General features: G+C 35.5%; 1 protein-coding gene across 1 annotated transcript in view; it reads left to right on the top strand.

Annotated features, from left to right (window-relative positions):
- Positions 1-14,904, top strand: part of MAP3K2 (mitogen-activated protein kinase kinase kinase 2) — an 85,160-nt gene that overhangs the window by 41,816 nt on the left and 28,440 nt on the right. Inside the window, exons 2-7 of the mRNA XM_032353969.1 lie at positions 3,136-3,204; positions 4,900-5,018; positions 5,663-5,703; positions 7,005-7,104; positions 12,931-13,044; positions 13,417-13,504. Coding sequence (XP_032209860.1) covers positions 3,201-3,204; positions 4,900-5,018; positions 5,663-5,703; positions 7,005-7,104; positions 12,931-13,044; positions 13,417-13,504 — 466 coding nt within the window. The 5' untranslated portion in view covers positions 3,136-3,200. The remainder of the gene's footprint in view (positions 1-3,135; positions 3,205-4,899; positions 5,019-5,662; positions 5,704-7,004; positions 7,105-12,930; positions 13,045-13,416; positions 13,505-14,904) is intronic.

Raw genomic sequence — 14,904 nt, 5'->3', positions numbered from 1 at the left:
GTGGACCATTTTTGTACCTATTACATTCACATATAGAAGAAATGAAAAGAAACAAAAAACATTTTTGCGTTTTTTTTTTTTTTTTTAAGATTTTATTTATTTATTTGACAGAGATTACAAGTAGGCAGAGAGGCAGGCAGAGAGAGAGAGACAGCAGGCTCCCGGCTGAGCAGAGAGCCCGATGCGGGGCTCGATACCAGGACCCTGGGATCATGACGTGAGCCAAAGGCAGAGGCTTTAACTCACTGAGCCACCCAGGAGCCCCTTTGCGGTCTTTTTTTATCTTTAGATATGTAATTAATTACCATTACTTTCTGCATGTGGATTGGATTTGCCATCCAGTGTCCTTTATATTTTAGCCTGACGAACTCTTTTTGTATTTCTTATAGTGCAGGTCTAGTTGTAATGAATTCTCTGTGTTTGTTTGTGTAGGAATGTCTTAATTTTTTTTCTGTTTTGCAGGATGGTTTTGTTGGATATAGAATTTTTGATTGGTAGTTTTTATTTTTTTCTTTCAGTACTCTGACTGTTACCCAGTGCTCTCTGCCTTCTTATGTTATCAACAAAAATCATTTAAGCATCCCTGGTAAATGATGAGTTCCTACTTTATTGCTGCTCTTAGATTCCTTATCTTTTAACGGTTTGAGTGTGATGCATCTAGGTGTAGATCACTTTGATTTTTATCCTTCTTATAGTTTGTTGGACTTCTTGGATGTGTAAGTTGTTTTTTACCATATTTAGAAAGTTTTTCACTTTTTAAAAAATATTCTTTCTGCACCTTTCTTTTTCTCCTCTTTTGGGACTCCCATTATGCATAAGTTGGTGTGCGTAATGGTTTCAGATATTAAGTTTTCCAACTGAAATTTCTGTCAGGTTTCTTTTTAAAGTTTTTGGGTTTTTATTGATATTCTTTGTGATGAGTCATCATTCTCATACATTCCTTAGTTCTTTGAACATATTTAAAATAGTTGATTTATTTATTTTATTAAAATTTCTTTAAAAATTTTTATTTTTTAAATTTCTTTTCAGTGTTCCAGAATTCATTGTTTATGCACCACACCCAGTGCTCCATGCAATATGTGCCCTCCATAACACCCACCACCAGGTTCACCCAACCTCCCACTCCCCTCCCCTCCAAAACCCTCAGTTCCTCAGAGTCCACAGTCTCTCATGGTTTGTCTCCCCCTCCAATTTCCCCCAGCTCCCTTCTCCTCTCTCTCTCTGTGTTAAAATTTTTAAAACATTTTTAAAGATTTTATTTATTTATTTGACACAGAGAGAAAGATCACAAGTAGGCAGAGAAGGGGAAGCAGGCTCCCTGCTGAGCAGAGAGCCCAATGCAGGGCTTAATCCCAGAATCCTGAGACCATGACCTGAGCGGAAGGCAGAGGCTTAACCCACTGAGCCACCCAGGCCCCCATAAAATACCTGATTTAATCTCTCTGTCTAGGTAGTTCAACATTTGGGCTCCCCTTACAGTCAGTTTCTGCTCATCCCTCCCCCACTCCAGTGTATGGGTCATATTATATTTATATATCTCAGAATTTTTTCCGAAGGAAAAAAAAAGTATGCCACCTCTGGAAATCAGATTCTTCTCCAACTCCAGTATGTTTTAATTGTTCTTACTTTTTAGTGACTTTTGGGCACTAATTGTTTAAAGTTTGTATTTTGTGTTGTATGTGGTCACTGAAGTTAGTTTAGTTGTTAGGTGGAAGCCTAGGGCCGTCTTTGGCCTTTCTTTATTTTGCAACAGTTCTGGGCATATATGTGACTTTGAGTCCCAGGAATCTGTTGGAGCTATTCAGAGCTCCTTTCTGAAATCTCATTCCTCAACTTGGATAAAACCTATTGTTTGCCCCAACAGTTCTCCCCTCTCTCAGACCGTTTAGATATGCAGCAATTCTTTTTACATTTCATCAAACCCTCCAAGCTCTTTGCACTGGAAGAACTTTAGTCAAGTTAAATAAATTCTGCCTTTCAAGTTGGGTCTATTGAACAACCACTCGATAGATTATATGGCATTTATTTTTGGAATCAGACTTTGAAGAAGTTCCAATTCCATTCTGCCCTCTCCAGTGGTAGTCAGGCTGCTTATTTTCACAATTACTGTAGACTGTTGGTTTACGTTGCTATTTTGGAGCCAGGGGTAAGGGTGGGAGATACAAATAGGGACGGTCAGAGGCTCTCTTTTTACTAAGATTGTTAAATGCTGCTCAGATTGCTACAAGTCTTTTGGGTAGTTCCAGAGTTCTGAAAAAGTTGATTCTGACATTTTTTTTCTTTCTTGGAAGAGAATTTTTGTAGATATTTACTATATTTTTAATGTTCTCCTTTTTTGTCTTTAAAGGTAATGACCTTTTCTACTCATTTTATATCTGTCCTGTAGGAATTTATGGGGTTATTACTAAGATTTTTGACCTTGCTGGGATGTCTGAGTGGTTTAGTTGAGCGTCCAACTCTTGATTTTGGCCCAGGTTGTCATCTCATGGGTTATGAGAGCAAGTCTCAAGTCGGGCTTTGCACTCAGCACGGAGTCTGCCTGAGATTCTTTCCACCTCTTCCTCTTCTCCTCCCCTGCTCTCTCTCTCTCCCAAATAAATAAATAAAACCTTTTAATAAAAAAGAAAAGATTTTCGACTTTGGGTAAGTGGAAGAAAAAAAGATTTTTGACTTTGAAAAATTCTGTTGTTTTTTCTAGCTTAGACAGGAGCCTGAAAAATACTGAGTTAAATTTAATATGGACTATGATAATGATCCTTAGTTCATTCTCAATAATTATCTTGCAAAAATAAAGCACCTTTCCCCAGTAAAATATATAAAGTATTAATATTGTATTTTTCTCGTTAGTGTTATTTATTCTGACTTTTTTAAAAAAAGATTTTTATCTACTTATTTGACAGACAGAGATCACAAGTAGGCAGAGAGGCAGGCAGAGAGAAGGGAAGGGAAGCAGGCTCTCTGCCAAGCAGAGAGCCCGATGCAGGGCTCAATCCCAGGGCCCTGGGATCATGACCGGAGCTGAAGGCAGAGGCTTTAACCCACTGAGCCACCCAGGCACACCTTATTCTGATTTTTTTGTGTGTGGCTGTCTCTTCTATTTCTATTACTAATGTGTTCATCTTTTTTCCTCCTCAGGAAGTAAAGAATGCTGATGGAAGAACCATTTTCTTAATTTTCAAATTGTTGAGCTGGTTGCCGTGATGGGTGAGTTCAAACCAAAAGCAACTTTTGTCTGTAATTAAGGGATAAAATGGGGAAGAAAAATTTTTCTCTGTGTGCATGAAGAACACTTTTATAAAGAAGTTTTATGATGTAGACTTGTATAATGTTTTGTATTTATTTACTTAAGGGATTTTTGATTAAAACACTTTTTGAGTTAACTTACAGATTTGGAATGACCATGTCATGCAGGATATCCTAATAGGGACATTCAAAATAAACTGCTAAAATAGATTGGGACTTACTTAGATTCTGATGTCCAGATGAAGAAACCTGACTTTTTTTTTTTTTTTAAAGATTTATTTATTTATTTATTTGACAGATCACAAGTAGGCAGAGGGGCAGGCAGAGAGAGAGAGAGAGGAGGAGGAGGAAGCAGGCTCCCTGCTGAGCAGAGAGCCTGATATGGGGCTTGATCCCAGGACTCTGGGATCATGATCTGAGCTGAAGGCAGAGGCTTTAACCCACTGAGCCACCCAGGTGCCCCAGAAACCTGACTTTTAAATTGCCCTTCATTTGTATGTCATCTCACTAAGAAATTACTTTTATTCAAATGGTCCTCTTTACTTTTTTATTAACATCTATAATAGAAAAAAATGTACTCATTTTTTTTAAACAAGGAAATTAGCATATATAAATGTGATAAGAGATTTAAGCCAGGCATGAACTTTTCCAGAGTGCATGTAATTATTATTACTTGGAGATTCATGCTTAAGAAATTTATATATTTGGAAGAAATTTAAAGTTCATGGTTCATGATCCTTTCACTCAGTTTTAGGGGTTCACCACTTAAGGAATCACCACATTTTTTCTAAGGAATACATTTTTCTTACATTATTACCATTTAAGTTGTTAATGGCTGAGATCATTAAATAGTCTGTTAAATGTTTGTAGTCTTGTTGAACTTCGTGGTGAGGAAATTCAGGAAAACACTTCCAAATATCATTAGGTCATTATCCACAGATAAAGCTTTTTGTTTCTCCCTTGAAGTACTGATGAAAAACTCTAAAAGGAATTTGTACTTTGAACATAAATGCCAAATAATGATGAAAGTCTTTTATTTTTCCCCCACCCAACTTGCTTTAATTAAAATTTTAGGTGTTCTACTGATTTGTTTTTTTTAAAGATTTTATTTATTTATTTGACAGACAGAGATCACAAGTAGGCAGAGAGGCAGGCAGAGAGAGAGGAGGAAGCAGGCTCCCTGCTGAGCAGAGCGCCCGATATGTGGCTCGATCCCAGGACCCTGGGATCATGACCCGAGCCGAAGGCAGCGGCCTTAACCCACTGAGCCACCCAGGCGACCCTCTACTGATGTTTTATTTAGGAGTCATAGAAAGTAATTTGTTATGATGGGACTGTTTTGACACTATACTCGGATGTTACATTGTTAGAAGAATCAGAATGGCTTTATCTTGCCTGTAAATGTCACACCTAGTGTGAAACTAGTACTTGAGTCTAGGGCAGTTTTAATGTTATTTGTCTTCAGTTTTTAAATAATTAAAATTTTATTTCACCAAAATATCAGTGTAGGCATTCAAAATGTCCTAGATGCATTTTTTTGTGTGTTAAATTAATGCATTTTGCATTAAATTTCATGATCAATTTTGTGTTTGATATCTATGATAAATAAATATTGAAATTACAATCCTGTGTATATATTATTTTTAAAATACTCAGATGATCAGCAAGCTTTGAACTCAATCATGCAAGATTTGGCTGTTCTTCATAAAGCCAGTCGACCAGCATTATCTTTACAGGAAACCAGAAAAACAAAAGCTTCATCACCAAAAAAGCAGGTATTTGTTTTAATATTTTAATAAATACATATTGTTGTTAAATGAGTTATTTGTTACGAATATCCCGGTCTTAGGGTTTGTTAAAGTGTCTTCTTGTTTACACTTTTAAGTCAAATATTTTGTTGTTTGTCATACATTTTTTTTTCCAAATGGGTATACTAGAGTATCATTTAACGTGGTAATTGCTCTCTAATGATGATATTTTATCCATTCTTAAAGCATTTAAAATAAGCAAATTGTTTTTATTTTAAAATAGTGTATTGTATTTATAAATGAGCATTATTTTGATTTTTATAAATAAAATTTGTTTGGGATGTTCAACACAAAAAGTGAGAATATAGTATTCTATATTTCCCTTTAACAGACTAGCAAGTGTCTCATACCCTTGGTGCTAACACCAAGAGATTGTGGTGTTCTTTGCTTTCAGCCCAGATTCAACAGCACCGTTCTCAGGTCGGCTCTTTTGTGGACACAATCAATTAATTGGAGTTCACACTGAAAATGAAACATCCTTTCCCCCTCCTCTATTTTAAATGAGTGACAAAGGTGGGGGGGCAGGAAAGGGGTGACTAAGAAAAAAAAAATGACCTAGAAATTCTAGAAATATTATCTGATCTCCGAAATGATTTATCGTTTCATTATAGAATGATGTTCGAGTCAAATTTGAACATAGAGGGGAAAAAAGGTAAGGAAAGAAACATTACATCTTAGTTTATTGATTTAATCAAATGAGTCATAATTAAAGCCATTAAGGGTTTTTTTCTGGACTTTAGTGGAGGTTCATGGCTTACAAATTGAGAGTGGAATAGTCCTTGGTAATGTATAACATGCACTTAGACTTCAAATAGAATCTCTCAGAATTTAGGTTAAACATTAGAAATGATTAATGTTTTTATTTTAAGAAATAAAAAAGGTCATTGCATAATGCAGCCTTTAAATATTACCATTCCTTTTATTTTTACTTGGAGGAAATTAAATATATTTCTCCTCATTGTAATTGTATAATTCCTTCAGATATATAGAATTTATGTACATGGAGTTAACATTCATAATTTTGTTTGAGAGACCTCAATCATATGATATGTATTTAATTAGTAACTTTGAGAAAGAGAGTTGGAATGATGGCTATAAATTAATTAGCAAAGGTATAAGCCTAGCCTTCTACTGGGTATCTCTATCTCAGTGTAGTGGTGGTGGGCGGTGGTGGTAATTGACAACAAAATTGCTAACGAAGTTTAGTAGGAGTTAAAGAAGATGGGATTTCATTTCTGTTATTAGTGTCTCATTAAATTCATTTAATGAAAGAGCTATCCATTTTAAGGACTTTAAAAAGGCTCATAAGTCCTATAACCTGAAGAAGTAAATGTGCTTTACACAGAATTGTCTACAAAAATGGGTTATACCAGATATTCCATCCTGTTTTCCCCTATATATTGTTCTTTTATGGATATTTCCTCAGTTCTTTTCCATTTACTGAGCACTGTTTATTAAGTTTTGTAAGTACTGGTCCGTGAAGGAATAACGACTAAAACAGACATGGTCCTTCCCCCTTACAGAGTTTACAGTCTGGTATAGAAATCTCTGAGCTTAGCTGCATGCCTCCCATGGGCAGTACAGGCCAGTCCTTTACTACATAGGAAGGAAATATTAGAATTTAAAATTTTTAAATACTTATTTGGGGGATATACTTACATGATATATAGGTGATCAAAAATGTTGAGTTGATAAGGATACAGAAATCAAAATTTAAATCCCTAAGGATAAACTTCATTCTTTTTAACCATTTCATTGCATTCCATTATGTAGAAGTCACATAGTTTAATTTTAATCATTTTCTTCATTGAACATTTTACAATTGCTTTTTTAATATTCATAAAGCAATTTCAGACTTTATTTTGTATTTCTCTACCAAAGAGATAACTGTTTTAAATATGTTACTTAACTATGCCTAAGAAAATTAATTATCTTAAAATTCTGTCTGTATAGAATCCTTCAATTCCCCAGACCAGTTAAACTGGAAGATCTGAGATCTAAGGCTAAAATTGCCTTTGGACAGTCTATGGATCTCCATTATACCAATAATGAGGTAAACTTGTACAGTTTAACTTTCAGTTGCTCTTATTTTGGGAAGTAGTATGTTCATTTAAGAGACTTTTTTTTTTTTTTTTTAAGATTTTTTATGTATTTATTTGACAGAGATCACAAGTAGGCAGAGAGACGAGAGAGAGGAGGAAGCAGCCTCCCCACCGAGCAGTGAGCCTGATGTGGGGCTTGATCCCAGGACCCTGGGATCATGACCTGAGCTGAAGGCAGAGGCTTTAACCCACTGAGCCACCCAGGTGCCCCTAAGAGACTGTGTTAGGAATATTTATTTAGGGACTGATAAGATTATGGGATGTTAGAGAAATAAAATATTATAAGTAAATTTGTGCATTTTAACTAATTGAATTTTTTTTTTTTTACATTGTGTAAGGCATTTAAAGATGCTACTGTGCAAATAATTGAATGAGAATATATTGAAGCAGGAAACATATGTATTATTTAGAAGTTTGCTGCTGGGGCATCTGGGTGGCTCAGTTAGTTAAGTGCCCAACTCTTGATTTTGGCTCAGGTTGTGATTTCAGGATTGTGAGATCAAGCCTCAAGTCTGGCTCTCTGTTTGGTGGGGAGTCTGCTAGAGATTCTCTCACTCTCTCTGCTCCTCCCCAAGTTTCTCTCTCAATAAATAATTAAAATCTTAAAAAAAAAAGTTTACTGCTTATCTATGTTTTATTATCACTGTGTATACTTTTTGGTGAATTGTCTTTTTTTCTTATACTCTACACTCGGCTATAGAGACAATAGAGCTTTAGTAGTCAGATAAGTTAAAACTTTAAAAGGATTATTTTTGTGTTAGTTAGGACATGATTAGATCATTATGTTTATGTTTGTGAGTCAATACATGTGATCTTAAGGGCTTGCTCTGGCATTGAGGAGCTCTGTGTTCTGGAAAATCCACTTTTGTACTTTCTGTGAAACTCAGATTGGATTAGGTAATCTCTGAGGTTTTTTTCAGATCCTATGAGATCTCAAGATCTTGAATCTTAAAATTTTCAGGGACCCAATTTGGTTGATCGGTTAATTTGTTGTTTTCCTCAGAAAATATTTGTTGAATTTGACAGGCATGATACTATGATTTATGAATTGCAGCTCTTCATGGAGTTTATAGACTTGTGGTAGAAGCAGACAAATAATGAGTTATTCAAATACATGAGATTCTTTGAAGGCCATTATAAAATACTGTGAACGTGAAAAAGAATAAAGGCAAGGCAAGTAGGTGTTCTGTTTAGATAGTACTAAGAACTGAGGTGGTAATATTTAATTACTGAGACTTGAGGTGTGAAATGCCAAACTTGCAAATAGTTTGAGGGGAAGAACATTCCTGGTAGAAAGAGCAGCTGAGAAAATTGCCAACAGAGATCCCAAGATAGAAAAGACTACTATGTTTTAGGAATAGAAAAAGTGCCAATGGGAATGGAGTAATGGTAGAGAGCTTAGTAAAAATTAACTTGAGGAAACATGTGAAAGTGCTTTGCAAATGTTCAAGAATTGTGCAAATAAAATATTTTCTAATATTAGCTTTTTTTTTTAAAGATTTTTATTTATTTATTTGACAGACAGAGATCACAAGTAGGCAGAGAGGCAGGCAGAGAGAGAGAGGAAGGGAAGCAAGCTCCCTGCCGAGCAGAGAGCCCAATGTGGGGCTCGATCCCAGGACCCTGGGATCATGACCTGAGATGAAGGCAGAGGTTTTAACCCACTGAGCCACCCAGGTGCCCCTAATATTAGCTTTTCAAATGAGTTATTATTTAAAGCAAAAGTATGCTAATTGGTTTTCTAAAGAAACCACTTACAGATGAAAGCAGAAAATATTTTTTTTTAAAGATTTTATTTATTTATTTGACAGACAGAGATCACAAGTAGGCAGAGAGAGAGGAGGAAGCATGCTCCCTGCAGAGCAGAGAGCCCGATGCGGGGCTCGATCCCAGGACCCTGGGATCATAACCTGAGCTGAAGGCAGAGGCTTCAACCCACTGAGCTACCCAGACACCCCCAGAAAATATTTTGATAAAGTAAAAATCTATATTCAAACAAACAATATCCTTGAACAAAGTGATGAGTATCATATTATAGTAATACCTTAAAATTTCAATTTTCAAATACTTTTTGTGTTTTCAGTTAGCCATGAACACCTCTTGTTGCCTGGCCCTATGTTGGCGCTTACTATTTCTGTGTGCTGGCCTTATTTCCAACTGCCAGCCCCTGAGACTGAAGGCTATTCAGAGATATAGCTGTAGGGTCTACACAAAAGTACATGTTGGGGTGTTGGGGAGGTGATGGGAGAATGACACTCAAGAATGGGGTGAGGGGTGGGGATGGATGGGTTCCACTTAACCACAGTGGTAACTTGCTGGATAACACACCCTATATGGGCCTCCTTCCCTGACTTCCCCATTCCCCTATCAGTGTTTCCTAGAATATTTTACTGTGTAAACAGGCTTGAATTTGATTTCTTTATTTCATGGTATGATTTTAGGGGAACCAGATTATATTTTTCTTTTTGTTTGGTCTAAAATTATATCATGGGAAACTTTAAAATGTCAAGATATATTAAGACTACAATATTGTATTGATCTACCAGTCTAATAGGTTTATCAAGAAAAATGTGATTAGTTTGACATAATTTGTTCATATTGTATCTGTTCTAGCTCCTAGAATTGTTGTTTCTTTTTTTTCCTTCCAGTTTGTTTCAAATAATTTTTTCTTGAGTTTTATTGAGGATTGACATCAAGCTAACTAATCTGTAGTTTGAGGAACCTTCTTCTATTTTCTAAAAAATTGGAAAATTTCTCCATTTTCAGTTTTTTTTTCTCATGCTTTCTGAAGGATTTCTGGTCAGTGGTTCTGCCATTCTGTATGAGTGGCCTCTTGGCAGAAATGTATTAGAAGAGACATTAGGGTAAGATTACGTTGTTTAAAAATTTCTTTTGATTAAGAGATTCTGTGAGACTGACTTCTGTAAGTTAACCATGACAGACTCCATGTATGTCTTTCAACGCTGAGGGACTTATAAAGTCTTGGTTTTGTGGACCTGTCAACAAGCAAAAAGCTCATTTATACTGCTTGTTATCCCAGTTCTGTAGCTGTTTTTTTCTTGTATAGCATAAATCCCTGTGTTCTGAAATAACTATTATTCTGTAAACTTGTAGCTTGCCAGAATTGAAACAGTGTGAAAATGTAAGCTGGGATTCGTTGGATTTGTTAGTTGGGCTTCTCTTTATTTAGTAGTGTCAAGGGAGAGAGAGAGAAAGAGTGAGTGTGAGTGTGTGTGTGGTGTTCGGGCAAGGTAATTGGATTTTCTAAGATCATTCCCATTTTATTTTATTTTTTAAATATTTTATTTATTTATTTGACAGAGAGAAATCACAAGTAGATGGAGAGGCAGGCAGAGAGAGAGAGAGAGAGAGGGAACAGGCTCCCTGGGGAGCAGAGAGCCCGATGTGGGACTCAATCCCAGGACCCTGAGATCATGACTCCAGCCGAAGGCAGCTGCTTAACCCACTGAGCCACCCAGGCGTCCCGATCATTCCCATTTTAGATGGTTAGAGTTGAGGGAAACCTCTTTATGGGCTATTACCATGTTTCACTATGTAAAATCACATAAACAAATCACTTCTTTCAAATTTAGGTTCTATTTAGTGGCTTTTGGGACTCAATTTTTAGTTTCCAGAAAGGATTTATATTAACGGACAATATATCAATGTTAAGGTAGAGGGAAATAGATTTCAGGAATGGGGCTGGAATGAATTCACTAAGCAAGAAAACATGTGACTTATTTAATGTAATTTAGAGAAGCTGGGACTTGTTCGTAACTCTTAGTCCTCATTGTAAAATTGGTAATAGGTGACCTTAGAACGTCTAAGGGATCACATCAGAACCATAGGTGGTAGTCCAAGAAACCAATCCGCATACTCCTCCAGATTGCCAAGATATCACATTAACAAACTGAAGAAGAACAGAATCATTTATGTTACTGTGATTTAAACTAGTGTCTTTAACCCCATAAGTAAAGTATCTTGGAAAAGTAAACAGTCCAATTATTAATGAATATGTAGTTAAAGTAAATAGTCAGGTTTTCCCCTTAAATGAAAAACTGGGAAAAAAATCTTCATTGCTTTAAAATGTTTTCTAGTGCTTAAAATATAATTAAAAAGAATACTAAAGATGGGAACAGAGTATATTATTATTCATAATTGATAGGAAAATGAAAGGATATTCTTTTTCCTTTTATGTTTACTCTGTGAACCAGTTATTATTCTTTTTCTATTATTAATTATATATTATTATATTTTTATTATTATTTCTATTATTTTCTATTTGAGAAAAATTCTCAAAGAGGAAAAAAAGGCCTGGTTAGTGGGTAAATTGGAATAGTACAAAATGACTAAAGTAGCTAAAAAAAGAAATTGGGACTATAATTTCATGTACACATTAAGTAAATTTAAGTGGATTGCATAATAGAATTCACATTAGTCCAGAATTCACATTATTTGTATTTGACAGCCTTTATTAAAATAAGAGTTATTTTCCATAAAGAAATCAGCAGAGAATGCATACCGTGTCAGCTAATAGGTTTGATTACAGATGAAGCTTTTACCTTATGACATCCATTAAACAGAACAGTATTCACCAAGTGTTTGCTCTTTGCCATGTTCTGTGTCACTTATTAGTGTCCTTGTCCTAAAGGAATTTATACTGTTAAGGCCCCAAACTAACTAGGCCTTTACATTTGTGAAAGGCTTCTATACTGTACTTAAATAGAGCTGGGCAGCAGGTATGGTATATGTTCATTTTTATTCTGTCCATCCTTCAATGAGATGGAATATACAGTTGAAGATTATTGATAGTTGTCTTTAGGAACTAAGTTTACATTTTTTAAAAAAAGTTTTAATTCTTAAGTTGTATAAGCATGTTTTTTCATAGACTTCTCAGGTGCTTTTGTCCTTTATTTATTTTAAAGATTTATTTATTTTAGAGAGAAAGTGAATATGTGTGCATGTGCGTGGGGGAAGGGGGGCAAAATGGGGAGAGGGAAAGAGAATCCCCAAGCAGATTCCCTGCTGAGTGTGGAACCTGACATGGGACTTGATCCCAGGACCCTGAGATCATTACCTGAGCTGAAATCAGGAGTCTGGTGCTTAACCCACTGAGCCACCTAGGCACCTTGCTTTTGTCCTTTATAACATCTGACCCATTAGAGAACTAGTGAAAACACATACCCATATTTAGGGTTTACTTTGGATGGCTGACCCATTTAGCTTATCTGTTTAGAGTTTAATGGTCAAGTCACCAGGGTCAGATATGAGAGCCCCAAGTGGACTGTAGATTGCAGATACATTGATAGTGGCCCCCTCCATGGCATCCCTATAGATTCATTGTATTTGTGATGTTGATAAGTACTGTAATTGAGAATGCAAATTCATAGTTGCTATAGGGAGAAATGTGAGTTTAATCAGTGCAGATGAAAGATAGTTCTTTTATATAGTTTTTCCTGCGTGTTCTTTAATGCTGTTTTGGAATGCAGCCTTATGGGAATATCATTAAAAATTAATCTTTAAATGTGTTTTCTAGAATTTAATTAATAAAGCAAAAAAAGTTTTTTTTGTCCTTATTCAGTCTATGATTTTAGTGGGATTTAGGATGGGAAGAGTGAAATAATCTAAATACCTTTATTCATTCAGAATTTCATTACACTGACAATTCACAGAGCCAGGGTATTTTGAAATTTGTAATTCCATGGTAACAGAGATGCTCCTGAAAGGACTTGAACTGGTGGGGTGGTTGTATGATAAATTATGTTCCTTTTGTTTAGTTGGTAATTCCATTAACTACCCAAGATGACTTGGACAAAGCTGTGGAACTGCTGGATCGTAGTATTCATATGAAGAGCCTCAAGATATTACTTGTAATAAACGGAAGTGCACAGGTATGAATTGATATTTCTTTCAGTAAGGATTATAGCATTAATGCCTGTGAAAGTCAGTTTATGAAACATAGTTACAATCTATAATCATTGATTCTTTTTAAGTATAATGAAATACTGAATTGCTATAGCTTATCCTTGCTCCTCAAAACCAAGTAGGCAGAATTATAAATACGTATAATATATGTCACATCTGGAACTAATAGAAATACTAAAAATTTAGGAAGGATTATGCTGGAATTAAAATTTCAGAGAATAGATTTGGTAAGACCTATAAATAATACAGAATATCTGGGTTGTATTTGGTAGGGGAAAGGATTCTGTTTGAAGCCCCAAAGGGGAAGAATAGCATTAATCATCCTTTTTCCTTTGTAGGCTACTAATTTAGAACCATTGCCATCACTAGAAGATTTAGATAACACAGTATTTGGAGCAGAGAGGAAAAAGCGACTTTCTATAATAGGTAAGAATGCTACTGTCTGAACCATAAAATGGGCAGTTTCTCAATTTCTTCTCCATCCTTTAATGTACGTAACACCTAAACATAACCATCTGTATTCTAATTTTTCTCAACTGTGTTCTAGTTTCTGATGTTCCTTGAAAAGTTATATCAAGTGTTACAAGATTAGCAGTCTCCAACTTAAATATTTGTTTTCTTTATGTACTTAGGGTATTTTAATATTTAAAAATCCAAGTAAAACCTCAAAGAGGTTTTATTTTTTTATTATTTTTTTTAAAGATTTTATCCATTCATTTGATAGAGAGAGATCACAAGTAGACGGAGAGGCAGGCAGAGAGAGAGAGGGAAGCAGGCTCCCTGCCGAGCAGAGAGCCCGATGCGGGACTCGATCCCAGGACCCTGAGATCATGACCTGAGCCGAAGGCAGTGGCCTAACCCACTGAGCCACCCAGGCGCCCCCAAAGAAGTTTTAATTACACAAATAAACTGGAGGGAAGAAATTAAAAGAAGTAATTCTAATATACTGAAATTAATGGATGGACCAAGTTCATAAGTCTTTCTCTAAGTTTTAGTCATTGCAGTCCTATCAGAATGAATTGCTGAGATTTTCCAGATTATTGCTTTATTAGTATTCAGTATTCATCATTAATAATAGATCGTTAAGATTAAGCATGTAGTATACAAAGAAACAATGGATTTTCTGTATTGTCAGTTTTGAAGGAGGTCTAGTAGAGAGGTGTGGTCAAGGCAGAGGAGCTCTAAACTCCCTAGTTCTGTGGATCTTCTTCAGTTAGTATAAAACCTTAATTACCTGCATTTTTTATGTTAAAAATATTACATTGCTCAAAAACCACTGGTGTAAATGTTTTTTAACAGATAGGGCAGTGAGTGTGATCATTTAAGACAGCATGAAAACAAATGTGAGGGATGGATTTGAAAGGGAAAAGTAGAAGAGGAGGTGAAACAGGTAAGAGGGAGAAAGCAGAAGAGGGGGCAGAATAAGAGATGTGGTTGGGAATCCAAGACTAGTAACAGAAGAGGATTGTTAATAACAAAAGAAAAGATTAAATTGGTGTGTGGGACCCTCCAAAATCCGTTATTCATCTTCTGTTCCTTTCTAATAGGTGTGAGGTGATATCTCATTGTGGCTTGATTTGCATTTCCCTGATGATGAGTGATGTTGAGCATCTTTTCTTGTGTCTTTTGGTAAAGAAAATGAAATGCGATGAAATTGGAAGAAAAGCTAATTTGAAAAGATATATGCATCCCTGTATTTATTTTAGCATTATATATAAGCCAAGATATGGATACAACCTAAGTGTCCATTGATAAATGAATAAAGATGTGGTGTGTATATATATATATATACATGCTATATTACTGGGTCATAAAAAAATGAGACC

The sequence above is a fragment of the Mustela erminea genome, chromosome 8 (assembly GCF_009829155.1).
Source record: "Mustela erminea isolate mMusErm1 chromosome 8, mMusErm1.Pri, whole genome shotgun sequence".
NCBI lineage: Eukaryota > Metazoa > Chordata > Mammalia > Carnivora > Mustelidae > Mustela > Mustela erminea.
This window is presented reverse-complemented; position numbering and strand designations above follow the sequence as displayed.